Source organism: Elgaria multicarinata, chromosome 11, assembly GCF_023053635.1.
Source record: "Elgaria multicarinata webbii isolate HBS135686 ecotype San Diego chromosome 11, rElgMul1.1.pri, whole genome shotgun sequence".
Classification (NCBI taxonomy): domain Eukaryota; kingdom Metazoa; phylum Chordata; class Lepidosauria; order Squamata; family Anguidae; genus Elgaria; species Elgaria multicarinata.
In genome coordinates, this window is record NC_086181.1 from 47,603,527 (window position 1) to 47,616,024 (window position 12,498).

Sequence of the window (12,498 nt, forward strand, 5' to 3'; positions counted from 1 at the left end):
AGAACTGGGCCTGTTTAGCCTGGAGAAGAGAAGATGGAGGGGAGACATTCTATGAACTTGGAGCAGCTTAGCCTAAAGGCTTTGGTGCCTCTGCTGCGGCCGTCTCCATCCCGCTTGGGAGCGATTGGCTGGGACGTCGCGGCCGTCTCCATCCCGCCTGGGAGCGATTGGCTGGGACGTCCCGGCACCTCTCCGGGCCCTTTGCTCCCCTACCCTCAGGGAGACGCTTCCTGCAGTGCAAAATGAGTCAGGCTGCAAGAGCGGCAGAGCTGTCCGGAGGCTGAGTGATCGCCTTCAAGGCTGCCTGGCTTCCCTCAACCTCATTCTTTTCTTTCCTTTCTTTTAACTGAAAAATGGGCCAATAGAAGAAAAAGACTCCTCCTCAAGCCTTCTCCTCAGCAACACAATTTGACAGGTAAGTTCAACTTGGCCTGGGAGGGAAAAGGGCTTCTCGTCACACGGGCTGCAGTGGGGGAGCAGCACCTTGCAAGAACTCTGCTCTTCTGCTATTCCCGCAGCTGACCCCGTTGCTTTCGCCTAGGGCGCCGCACCCACCATGCGAAGGGGCCAGCAGATCTGGGTAGTGCTGGGGGGCATCATTGTCCTCAGCCTGTTCACCAGCCTCACCAGTCGGCTGACCCAGCAGCCGGGCATCTGGACCTCCGACCGCTACCTCCGGCCCCTTGACAGCAACATCACCACCCTGACCGACGGCACCTTCACCTTCCGCCTCGACCGGAGCGCCTACGATGCCGCCTTCCCCCACCTGCAGCGCTACACCTGCCGAGAAGAGATCGCCCCGGAGGGCTTGTGCCAGGGCCCCGCCGGCGCACCGCTGCTCCTCCTGGCGGTCAAGTCCCACCCGGCCTCAGGCGGCAGGAGGGCCGCCCTGCGCCGCACCTGGGCCCGGCCCAGAGAAATGGGGGGCTTTCGGCTGCGGCCCGTCTTCCTGATGGCCACGGCCTCCGACCACAGACACGCCAGGCTGGTGCAGCTGGAGAGCGACACCTTCGGGGACGTCCTGATGTGGGACTTCGTGGAGTCCCATCACAACCTTTCCCTCAAGGAACGCTGCTTCCTCCAGTGGCTCCACAGACACTGCCCGCAAGCGGCCTATGTCTTCAAAGGTAAAGCCAGAGGCGGGGAGCATGGGGGCGCTCAGGGCAGCTGGGGAACCGGCCGGAGGTGCTGCAAGGGCGGGCAGGCAGCCAGGCAGGTCTGGGGGTGTGGTGCGTGCGTGCATGATTGCACACATGCGTTCCCTCAGTGGAATTTCAGAGGGGGGTTTCCACAAGTTGGGTCACAAACGTCTAGGATTGCTAAATGTCAGTTCGTTGAACTTTGTGTGTTTAAACAAAGATGATTAGAAATATTTCTCACGAGATCCTTGGAAACATCAAACATTTGTCATTCAAATGGCATCCATCCTCCTGCCTGTGACAACTGAGCAAACATCGCTAGACTACCTTGGCCCCATAGTTCCATGCAGGAAAAGAGAGGTGGAAGCTTCCTGGTGCCACAGAGAAATGTGCGCTATCAGTTCACTGCATTTCGAAACAGGACCCAGTTTAAGTACGGCATTTGCCATACAGTTCAAGTATGTCACAGATGCCGAGTGTTTTGGGTGAGGGCCTCTGTGGCCAATTCTGCCCGGGAAGCCAGGCACCCGAGTCTTGCGCACCACGGGAGGGGTCCACCGACTAACACAGCAATGCAGATGTTTCATGGATGATGAATAACCCCGTATTCCAGCAGAGATGTACATCTCTGGTGGGCATGTTTACCCTGGAGAAGAGAAGATTGAGGGGAGACATGATGGCACTCTTCAAATACTTAAAAGGTTGTCACACAGAGGAGGGCCAGGATCTCTTCTCGATCCTCCCAGAGTGCAGGACACGGAAGAACGGGCTCAAGTTAAAGGAAGCCAGATTCCGGCTGGACATCAGGAAAAACTTCCTGACTGTTAGAGCAGTACAACAATGGAACCAGTGACCTAGGGAGGCTTTGGGCTCTCCCACACTAGAGGCCTTCAAGAGGCAGCTGGACAACCATCTGTCAGGGATGCTTTATGGTGGATTCCTGCACTGAGCAGGGGGTTGGACTGGATGGCCTTGTAGGCCCCTTCCAACTCTGCTATTCTATGATTCTATGGTTCTATGATCTCTGCGTATACCAGTACAATACAGCTGTGTTCCCTCGCAGGAGACGACGACCTCTTTGTGAACCTGAAGGCCTTGACCGTGTACCTGAGCCAGACGCCCAACGCCTCCTGCTTCATCCATGGCAACATCCAGAACCATTCCACCGTGATGAGGAGGGGGAAGTACGCCGTCCCTCAGACCCTCTACTCTATGGGGCACTACCCCAACTTCGCCTCCGGAGGGGGCTTCATCATGCCCGGTGCCTCCGTCGCGGCCCTCTACGCAGCGTCCCTGCGGCTCCCCGTCTTCCCCCTTGACGACGTGTATTTGGGGTTCCTGACTCTGGCGGCTGGGCTCCCCCATCAGCACGACAGCCGCTTCCGCGTCTGGGGGATTCCTGAAGACAAACTCCAGGTGTACCGAGGGTCCTTGACTGTCCACGGGGTCTCCATGGAGAGGATGGAGCAAGTGTGGCAGGCGTTGTGAGGCCTCCACCCCCAGGGCCACACCTGAGCAGAACGTGAGCCCTCTGCGGGCGGAGGGCAAGCTGGCCTGGAGACACCCCACCACCTGGCCACAGCCCAAGGAGCGGGCCAACATAGCGTGGCCATGTGTTTGGCTTGACAGAGGACCGTCCATCCTTTGGAGGGCTGTCGCAGGACCGACCCCCTCTTTGAAGCAGTTCCCTGCTGGAAGGGCTGCCCGGTCCACGTCCAGGGTGAAGATAAAGGACCCCAGGCAGGGAGAGCGGGGTGTGTGTGTTGGAGCTGCCCACGGACAGTGAGCAGGATCACCTGTGGGCAGGCTGACACGGGTGAAGGCAGGCCAGGCCTTCACGTAACTCGGTCCCAAATCATCTGCAGTAGAGGCATTATATGACCTAACAGGAATATGCCGCCATAGACTTGTGACGGGAACACATTGCTATCCTTACGCATTCTGTATATCCGGGCGTGTAACGCCACACTGCTCCTGTACAGAGGAGGAGACACACACACACACACACACACACACACACACACACACACACACCCTGGGGTGGAAGTCAAGTTGGCTGAACCCCACTAGTGACGAGGCCATTGGGGAAGAGGCTTGACAGCAGCCACCCGCCGATTAAGGGATCTCCATCAACATACCTGTCTAGACAAGATGGGATTCACAGCCCTGGCAACCAACACAACCTGACAGAGTCCGCTAGCCACGTGGCACTTAGCAAGCGTCTGGGTGACCCTCTGTCGGTTCGTGGCTCTTAAGGCAAACGAGGAATGAGGGGCTGGCGGCTGTTTGTAGCCAAAATAGCTCCCTGACCCAGCAAGGGAATTCTTCGCACCGACCAGGAGCAAGTCCACCCTCCCTCCCTCCCTCCGCCCCTCGCTTGGCCCTCGCTCTCCCCTCCCCTTGTCCCAGTACAGGAGGCTGGTTGAGCTTGAGCTCCGGCAAGGCAGGCCTCCTGCCGCCCACAAGGAAGCTGTTGAAGAAGGAGACCTCCTCCTTCACCTCCTCCTCGCTCTTCTCGGCCTGCTTGTGGCACATGTGCTCCTGCACAAACTCCGGGCCCTGGTGGCAGCAGTGACGGAAGGGAGAGGGGTCAGGGGCACGTGGGCCTCTCTTGCTACCCTCACGTGGCCAAAGCTTGTATTGCAAATTTTACCCAAAAAACATTCATTCATTTGCTCATCCTAACAATGGAAATTCAAATTGTAGATTTTCTTAGTTGCAGCACCGCAGGGGTTATTTGCATTGTGACCTGTCCCTGCAACAGAAGCTACATAGGGAAAACATCTAGACCATTAAAAATAAGGATAGGTGAACATCGTTATAACTTGAGACGTCAGAAGTCGGGGTCTCCCTCTGGTTAAACACTTTCTGGCTACATGGACCTGAGTCCGTATCGTTGTGAAAAGGTGAAAGGAGATGGGACAACATAGGGTGACCCTATGGAAAGGAGGACAGGGCTCCTGTATCTTTAACAGTTGTATTGAAAAGGGAATTTCTGCAGGTGTCATTTGTATGTATGGAGAACCTGGTGAAACTCCCTCTTCATCACACCAGTTAAAGCTGCAGGAGCCCTGCCCTCTTTTAAATCTGGTCACTCTAGTATAGCTCCTGCAGCTTTGACTGTTGTGATGAAGAGGGAATTTCACCAGGTTCTCCGTATATACAAATGACTCCTGCTGAAATTCCCTTTTCTATGCAACTGTTAAAGATACAGGAGCCCGGTCCTTTGGATTCACGAGGCGCCACTCGCCGTGCCATAGGGAGTGACAACTTTATACATTTCCTGGATTTGGGATCAACTGAGTCAGCCCGCGTATATTTCCTTTTTCCAAAAAACGTACCTGAACTGAAGTTTTTAACGAGCTGTGCTATCAGGCCACTGAAGAAGTGGCCTGATAGCACAGAGAAATCACTGGTGAAAAAGAAAGCTAGTTCTGTGACAACTCAAGAAGTAGCTATTGAGCATCATGTGGGTGATCTAAACTGCCAAAAAGAGAGGACTTTGACATAGAAATATGAACATCTAGTGTAAATGTCGAAGGCGTTCCCGAAGAGGAAGACGTCCACCACCGGACTCCATGCCAACAACTGTGCCTGTACATGGGGAAGGGGGAAACGCGTGGCATGATGGGGAACTCCTGGGACCATCTCCCTACGTGGAGCCTGGCTGTGCCTTGAGACCTTCAAGGGAGCCCTTTTCTTGCCCTCAAAGGCACATTTGTTGGGGAGGTGGGACAGGGCCTCCTTGGTGGCTGCTCCCAGGCTCTGGGGGTCCCTGCCAAGGGAGGCTAGGTCGGCCCCATCCCTGTTGTCCTTCCGCTGGCAGACAAAGACATTTCTATTCTGGTTTCGGATCTACTAACAGCTAAAGTAATTTATTAATCAACAACAACAACATGGAACAAAATGGTAGCAGCCCCCGCGCTGATAACGTGTGGCGTGCGTTCCTTCCGAGGTCTTCCCCTGCAGCAGAGAGTGAGGAAGCGTGACACTTTCGTAGGGGCAGTGTGGTTACTACCTGCACAAAGAGCGAAGAGGCGGCAGGTGTGCGTTGATCGACTTCCAGGCCGGCGTGGGACTGGGCTCGCTGCCCACTGGAAGCCAGACGGGAGAGCTGCGTTACTTCACGGCACCTCACACAGGGTCCGCTGACCCAGGGGTGGGCAGAAAGGGGGGCTCTGGATTTGGGGGACTTCAACTCCCAGCATTCCTGGCTGGGGCTTCTGGGAGTTGGGAGTCCAAAGCATCTGGAGATCAGCCTTCTGCCACACCAGCGGGGAGAAGGCAGAATCAGGCCTGGGCCGCTTCCCCTGCCGCATCTGCATGGGACGGGCGGTGCTGGTAGAGTGCAGAGACCTGGGCGCCCCTGGAGCTGCTGCCTTTCGCTTCTTCCTTTGGGTGAGCAGTCTGGCCAGGCCGATCACCATTTTGGGGCATCGGGGTGCCTTTGCCATCACCCACGTTTGGGTGAATGGGGGGAGGAGATGCTGAGGACCCTCCCGGTGGACTTCCAAGCTGTTTCTCAGCACCCCCACTCCCTGCGGCAACTCCCTCCAACCTCCCCACGGCCGCTTTCCAGGACCAGGGAGTCCTGGCCAGCGGGCTCCTTTCCTTGGTACCCTGGAGGGTGGCATTCTGGAAGCGAGAGCGCTCTCCGTGGAGGCAGGCCGCTTGGAGTTCTCTCCTTCTCTTGTGCTGGAAACTCAGGCTTGTGCCGCTGGGCCTCACACCATATGGCATGTGGCGGTGAGTTCCAGAGGCGTGGAAGAAAACTCTGCACGTGAGGTTCGCATGTGCGCTCCATCTCGCACGCATGCGTTCATCTACCACTCACAAGCAAGTTGACTTACGTGCAGGGTGCAACGCTTCCCCCCCCCCCACACACACACATTCACACACCTACACATACAGGCTACTGCAAAGGGACTAGTCAGGAAAGGTAAACAGACGGAGGAAAGGTTGTGGCCTCCCCTGTTTGCGCCTGGGGCCAACCCATTTCTAAAGCAGCTGTTCCCAATCTGGCTCCTTCCAGATGTGTCAGACTACAAGCCCCATAACCCCACAGCCAGTGTGGTATCCTGACACATCTGGAGGGGGCCAGATTGGGGAACGCTGCTCTACCGTCCTCGCAGAAGGTCCTTCTGAGGAGCCAAGGAACAGCTTGGCAGCCCGATGAACATGCAACAGGGAGAAGTCTTCCCAGGGATGGAAGATTCAGGAAGGGGGGCTCTGGATGCGTGAGGCCCTCTCCGGGCAGAGGCAGGGGGCCAGCGGGGGCAGAAAGCCTTGCAGGGGGGGGAGCTGGCCCTCAGCTGCCGAAAGGGCTGCCCGCTTGCTCAGGCCGTCCCTCCACTGAGGCCCCAGAGCTGCCACCACACGTGCTCCACCCTCTCCGCTGAGGCCCCGTGGACGCTCAGGGCCTCTTGGTATACCGCAAGCTCATCCTCGCCAGGTCGCCACACTCGGAAGCGCCCGTTGTGCTGATGAGGGAGCCTGGCCGCCAAAGCCAAGAACCCCAAATCCACGTCGTCGAGGGGGAAGACGGGGAGCCGCAACGAGGCCCGGTAGAGGGCCGGGATGGAGGGCCCCGGCACGACCAGCGCCCCTCCGGAGGCAAAGTCGGGATAGCACTGCATCGGGTAGAGGGTGCGGGACACGCCGTACTCCCCTTCCCTCACGACAGCCGCGTGGAACCGAACGTTGCCGTGGATGAATCGGGGCACCCGGGGAAGGATGCTGAGGTATCCCGTCAGGGCCTTGAGGTTCACAAAGAGGTTGTCGTCCCCTGCAAAGCAACACAGCTATAGAAGTGCATTTGGTTTCACGATTTCTACTTTTGAATACGCAGTTACTTAGTCACCCATAAAACACACACACACACACGATTTTGTGCCAGTCTGTTTCAGCCACGGCGTGGGCCACTCCACTGCTGCGGCCCCCGGAAGAGAAAGGCTGCCAGGCAGAGCTGTGGCCACAGCTGCGAATGGCTAGGGAAGGAGGTGAGAATAAAACGGCCAAGGTCATCCAGCCCTCGGACGACTCCGTGGTGCGGCAACAGCATTTGGAATCCTGTGTACAGTTCTGGTCACCACACCTGAAAAGGGACACTTTAGGATTGCGAAAAGTGCAGAAAAGGGGCAACTAAAACAATCGGGGTGCCGGAGGGCAAAGGTTACAACATCTGAGGTTGTTTAGCTTAGAAAAAAGGGCGACAGGGGCCAGACAGGCACAAAATTCTGCATGGTGCAGTGAAAGCAGACAACTTCTCCCTCTCCCATAATACTCGAACCCAGTGGGGGCATCTTCCCATGAAGACTCAGGACAGAGAAAAAGAAGTTAAACTGTGCAAAGTTTAACCACGGAATTTGCTGCCACATGATGTAGCAATGGCCACCGACATGGATTAGAATTTTTTTTCTAGAATCATAGAATAGTTGAGTTGGAAGGGGCCTACAAGGCCATCGAGCCCAACCCCCTGCTCAATGCAGGAATATCCACCCTAAAGCCTCCCTGTACCGAAGGCTGCAGCTCCCTGGGGCCAGCATGGAGAGGCAGGCCTTGGGGAGGCCTTCAGGGGGGAAGGAAGCCAGCAAGGCAGGGAAAGCAGAGAAGCCAAGCCCTGGCTGCAGCCACATCGAGCTGTGAAATGACATGACTGGTGGTGTTGCAGAAAACATGCCTGCTTCGAGTGCACCAAAGTCCAATAATGAAACACGCGCGAAAGATCTCCATCAAGGCGTTGGGCTCCAAACGAGCTATACTAGAGTGGCCAGATTTAAAAGAGGGCAGGGCTCCTGCAGCTTTAATTGTTGTGATGCAGAGGGAATTTCACCAGGTTCTCCATATATACAAATGCCCCCTGCTGAAATCCCCTTTTCTATGCAACTGTTGAAGATACAGGAGCCCCCGGTCCTCCTTTTCACAGGGTCACCCTACGTTTATCTTTCACTTCAAATGTGAGTTTTTGTGGTTGAGTGCCAAGCACCCCAATTGTGTTCTGTTATCACAACCACAGCCTTCAGTTTATTGTACTGCTGTGCCTCGCAAGCAGTAAAGAGCAAACGTGGGCAGAGGCACCCGTAATACGCAGGTTAAATGAGAACGGTTTGACGTTCGCACGGCGTTTTAAGCAAAACCTTTCCAACGTTTTTTTTACGCATTGCGTTCACCAAAATGGCAACAACTTAATTTCCCTAGTACATTCATGAGTCACCGTGTGGCTCAACCCCCTGATTGGCTCTCTAGCCATTGAGCTCAAGGAGCAGCCCTGCGCACGCGCATACTGGCACAAACTGCCTTTGGCTGCGGCAGTGCCTGGTCCTACAGCCAGGGGGGGGGGCGGACCTGTGACCCTCCAGATGTTGCTGTACTCCAACTCCCATCAGCCCCAGCCAGCATGGCCATTGGTCTGGGGGATGGGCCTTGTAGTTCAGAAACATCTGGAGCGTCACAAACCTCTGCCTTGGAACCTCAGCCCATGGGGTGGGGTTACCTTTGAAGACGTAGGCCGCGTGCCGGCAGCGTCCCTGGAGCCACTGGAGCAAACAGCGTTGCTTGAGGGACCGGTTGTGAAGCGACTCCACGAAACCCCACATCAGGACGTCCCCAAACACGGCGCTCTCCAGCCGCACCAGCCTGGCGTGTTTGACGTTGGCGGTCGTGGCCATCAGGAAGACGGGCCGCAGCGTGAAGCCTCCCACCTCCCTCGGCCGGGCCCAGGTGCGGCGCAGGGCGGCCCTCCGGTCGCTTGACGCCGGGTGGGAGTTGATGGCCAGGAGCAGCAGCCGGGTCCTGGAGTGGCCCCGGCACAGCGCGTCTTCCGAAATCACCTCTTGGCATTGGTGATGCTGCAAGTGGGGGAATAGGGATTTGTAGACGTCCAGGTCGAGGTGGAAGGTGAAGATGCCGTCGGTCAGGGTGGCGGATTGGCGCTTGGGGTAAAAGGGCCACCGGCGGCTGAAGGCGGCGCAGAGCAGCAGTAAGACGGAACCCAGAACCAGGAACGTGGCCGCGATGCGACACTGAGGCGGCCTTTGCGTTAGGAGGTGGGAGAGCCTGAGCAGGAGCAAAAGGCGGCTGGTTAGCTGCGAGTGTGTTTCGTTTCATTTCTTTATTGTTTGTAGCCAATGGCCATCACAACATCATAAAACATTAAAACATTAATCTGGTTAAAACCGTTGAAACGGTAGGACAAGTTAACACATTAAGCAAAATAGAGCAGCAATAAGACACGTTATCGTGAATCAATGCCATCCTCTTTGTGTTATTGTGTACCTTACCCAAGGTCAGAATCCAGACCTGCCACAAAAGCTCTCCTTAACTTTAACGCTGCTAGGGCAAAGAGGGCCACCCTGTAGCTCACAAAGTTGTCTGTGTCTGCCAGCAACCACCTGGTTTTGAACTCTTCCGTGTGGCCTTCAAGGAAGTTTAGAAAGGGGAGGATGAATTTGGTCCGGGGTGATTCATAAAAGTGGCAGTGAAGAACATAATGAGCCAAGTCCTCAACTTGGCCTGCTCCGCGTATGCAGAAACGCTCACTTACGGGACAGTTACCATCTCTCCCCTTCAGGAGTTCCGTAGGCATCTGTTGAAATCTTAATTGCGTGAACACTCGCCTGACAGGGGAAAAGGTTAATTCCTTGAGATATGAAGCCATTTTGTGGTCCTGCTTGAACTTAGGATACCAGATGGCCAACTTACATTTCCTAACCTGTTCAAGGTCGATGTTAGCTGGGGGTGGGGGCCTGCCGTACAAGTCAGCAAGAGAGACAAGCCCCCCCCTCAATTACAACTAAACAGGTACAGGAGTGCCTTTTGCAACACCCCCGCCCCGCTGGGGGCCTGATGTTAGCGGCAAATTTCCCACACTGCGCAGGAGTGCCTGATGTAGCATCACTGCATAGCATTGTAGGAAATGTAGAATGGCACGTGTCCCTGTACCCACGCACAGACCCGGGCACGTAGCCGTACCCGCGTGCCCTTGGCAAACATGACTGGGAACGGCATTCCAAGGCACACATAGGAACCTAAGGACAAAAGAGTCACACCTTCTGTTTTGAGTACGGACGGATACAAGAGAAAGCTGTTTCGAAACGCTTACGAGATAAACAGGATCACATTTATAAGAAATTACCATTGGAACAGCGTTCTTGAGCATTTTGCAAAACTGTTATTGAGGACAAGTTCCATTATCTTACCCAAAGTCCCCTTCACAAAGAGCCACGTGAAAAACATACGAGTTCAGGCTCAGGAAGAATTTTGTTACACCTCGTGAATTGGCATGTTTTTCTGTTGTCTGAAAATGACAGTCACATTAACCTCGTGTGTTTCCTTATTTGTGCTGGTGGCCAGCAAATTCAGAGCTCGATTTGTTACTCAACTCTGAACGGCCTTTCTGTTTTTGCCATGGCTTATAGCTAAACGGTAATATTAGGACTACCGCACAACACCTGGCTTGCCTGCTCCTTCGCACGCACCCCCCCCCCGCCCCCTTGGCTGGATAATCGGACTCAAAGAGTACTTTTCAATGGGACCTTCTCAAACTGGGGAGAGGCAACGAGTGGGGTGCCGCAGGGCTCAGTCCTGGGCCCAGTGCTCTTCAACATTTTTATGAATGATTTGGACGAGGGGGTGCAGGGAACGCTTATCAAATTTGCAGAGGACACAAAATTGGGTGGGATAGAAAACAGAAACAAACTTCAAAGTGATCTTGATAGGCTGGAGTGCTGGGCTGAAAACAACAGAATGAAATTTAATAGGGATAAATGCCAAGTTCTACATTTAGGAAATAGGAACCAAATGCACAGTTACAGGATGGGGGATACTTGGCTCAGCAATACTACAAACGAGAAGGATCTTGGAATTGTTGTAGATCGCAAGCTGAATATGACCCAACAGTGTGATGTCGCTGCAAAAAAAGCAAATGCTATTTTGGGCTGCATTAATAGAAGTCTAGCTTCCAAATCATGTGAGGTACTGGTTCCTCTCTGTTCAGCCGTGGTTAGGCCTCATCTAGAGTATTGCGTCCAGTTCTGGGCTCCACAATTCAAGAAGGACGCAGACAAGCTGGAGCGTGTTCAGAGGAGGGCAGCCAGGATGATCAGGGGTCTGGAAACAAAGCCCTATGAAGAGAGACTGAAAGAACTGGGCCTGTTTAGCCTGGAGAAGAGAAGGCTGAGGGGAGACATGAGAGCACTCTTCAAATGCTTGAAGGGTTGTCACCCAGAGGCGGGCCAGGATCTCTTCTCGATCCTCCCAGAGTGCAGGACACGGAATAACGGGCTCAAGTTAAAGGAAGCCAGATTCCAGCTGGACATCAGGAAAAACTTCCTGACTGTTAGAGCAGTGTGACAATGGAACCAGTTCCCTAGGGAGGCCGTGGGCTCTCCCACACTGGAGGCGTTCAAGAGGCAGCTGGACAGCCATCTGTCAGGGATGCTTTAGGGTGGATTCCTGCATTGAGCAGGGGGTTGGACTTGATGGCCTTGTAGGCCCCTTCCAACTCTGCTATTCTATGATCTTGTGGTGTGTGTGTGTGTGTGTGTGAATGAGGCACTGGGTAAAGAACGGACTTTCTTTTATCTGCCTTGAATTTCCCACCACCCATTTTGAGAGAGGGAGAAAAACGGTCTCCTCGGCTTTGGAGAAGGGGGGGCGGACAGGCGGCGCTTGCAGGCCCCCGGCTGCCTCTCCTGCTCCTGCCTGGCCAGAGCCAACACACACACGCTTCCCCAACATTTTGGACCTCAAGGCCCATCAGCCCCAGGCAGCGGTCACGAATGCTGGGAGCAGTACTCCGCCACATCTTGAGAGCTGGTTGGGGAGACGCTACACAGCCCATCCTAACTTCCCCCCACCCCCAACCCCTTGCTGGGGATGATGGGAGTTGCACTCCAACACAACTGGAGGCCGCCCTCCACACTCAGGCCCTCCGTTCATGCCAGGGAACGGCTTCTCGGCCCACCTGGCAGCCACCGGCCTCCTGCTCAGCCCGTGGGAGGCCATCTTTGTTGAGGGCGAAGGCTCAAAGCAGGCACAGGACCGCCTCTCCCTCAGCCTGGGAGGCAGGGAGGGAGCCATCTTTGTTGAGGGCAGAGGGCCCAATCCTGCGCTGAAGGAGGCTGCCTGCACTCCCATTTTGAGCCCTGCTCAGAGTAACTCAGCGAACACACCGGGGATGTCATTTAGCCTTTGCCTCTGCCCGTCCTTCCTGCCCATTTCGGGCAAAGAAGAAAAGTGGGGGGACGGGGGGACAGTGTGCCAGGGGGATCCGTTACGCCCACCGATAGGAAGTGCCACCAGGGAGACACGTGGGCCGAGAGGGAAGAGTGACCCACGCGTGGCGCAATAGCTGCCCTTT

The 12,498-nt window shown here is 55.3% G+C and overlaps 2 protein-coding genes across 2 annotated transcripts; one reads left to right on the forward strand and one right to left on the reverse strand.

Annotated features, from left to right (window-relative positions):
- The first annotated feature begins 556 nt into the window (after nucleotides 1-556).
- On the forward strand, nucleotides 557-2,842 carry LOC134406008 (N-acetyllactosaminide beta-1,3-N-acetylglucosaminyltransferase 3-like). The gene is made up of 2 exons (XM_063137235.1): nucleotides 557-1,127; nucleotides 2,203-2,842. The coding sequence occupies exons 1-2, from the start codon at nucleotides 557-559 to the stop codon at nucleotides 2,625-2,627; spliced, it is 996 nt and encodes a 331-aa protein (XP_062993305.1). The 3' UTR covers nucleotides 2,628-2,842.
- A 3,633-nt stretch (nucleotides 2,843-6,475) lies between these two features.
- LOC134406009 (acetylgalactosaminyl-O-glycosyl-glycoprotein beta-1,3-N-acetylglucosaminyltransferase-like) lies at nucleotides 6,476-12,143 on the reverse strand. Its single transcript, XM_063137236.1, has 3 exons — nucleotides 12,103-12,143; nucleotides 8,632-9,194; nucleotides 6,476-6,924 (listed from the first exon to the last, which is right to left on the reverse strand). Exons 1-3 carry the CDS (start codon nucleotides 12,141-12,143, stop codon nucleotides 6,476-6,478), a joined length of 1,053 nt encoding a protein of 350 aa, XP_062993306.1.
- Between the last annotated feature and the right edge of the window lie 355 nt (nucleotides 12,144-12,498).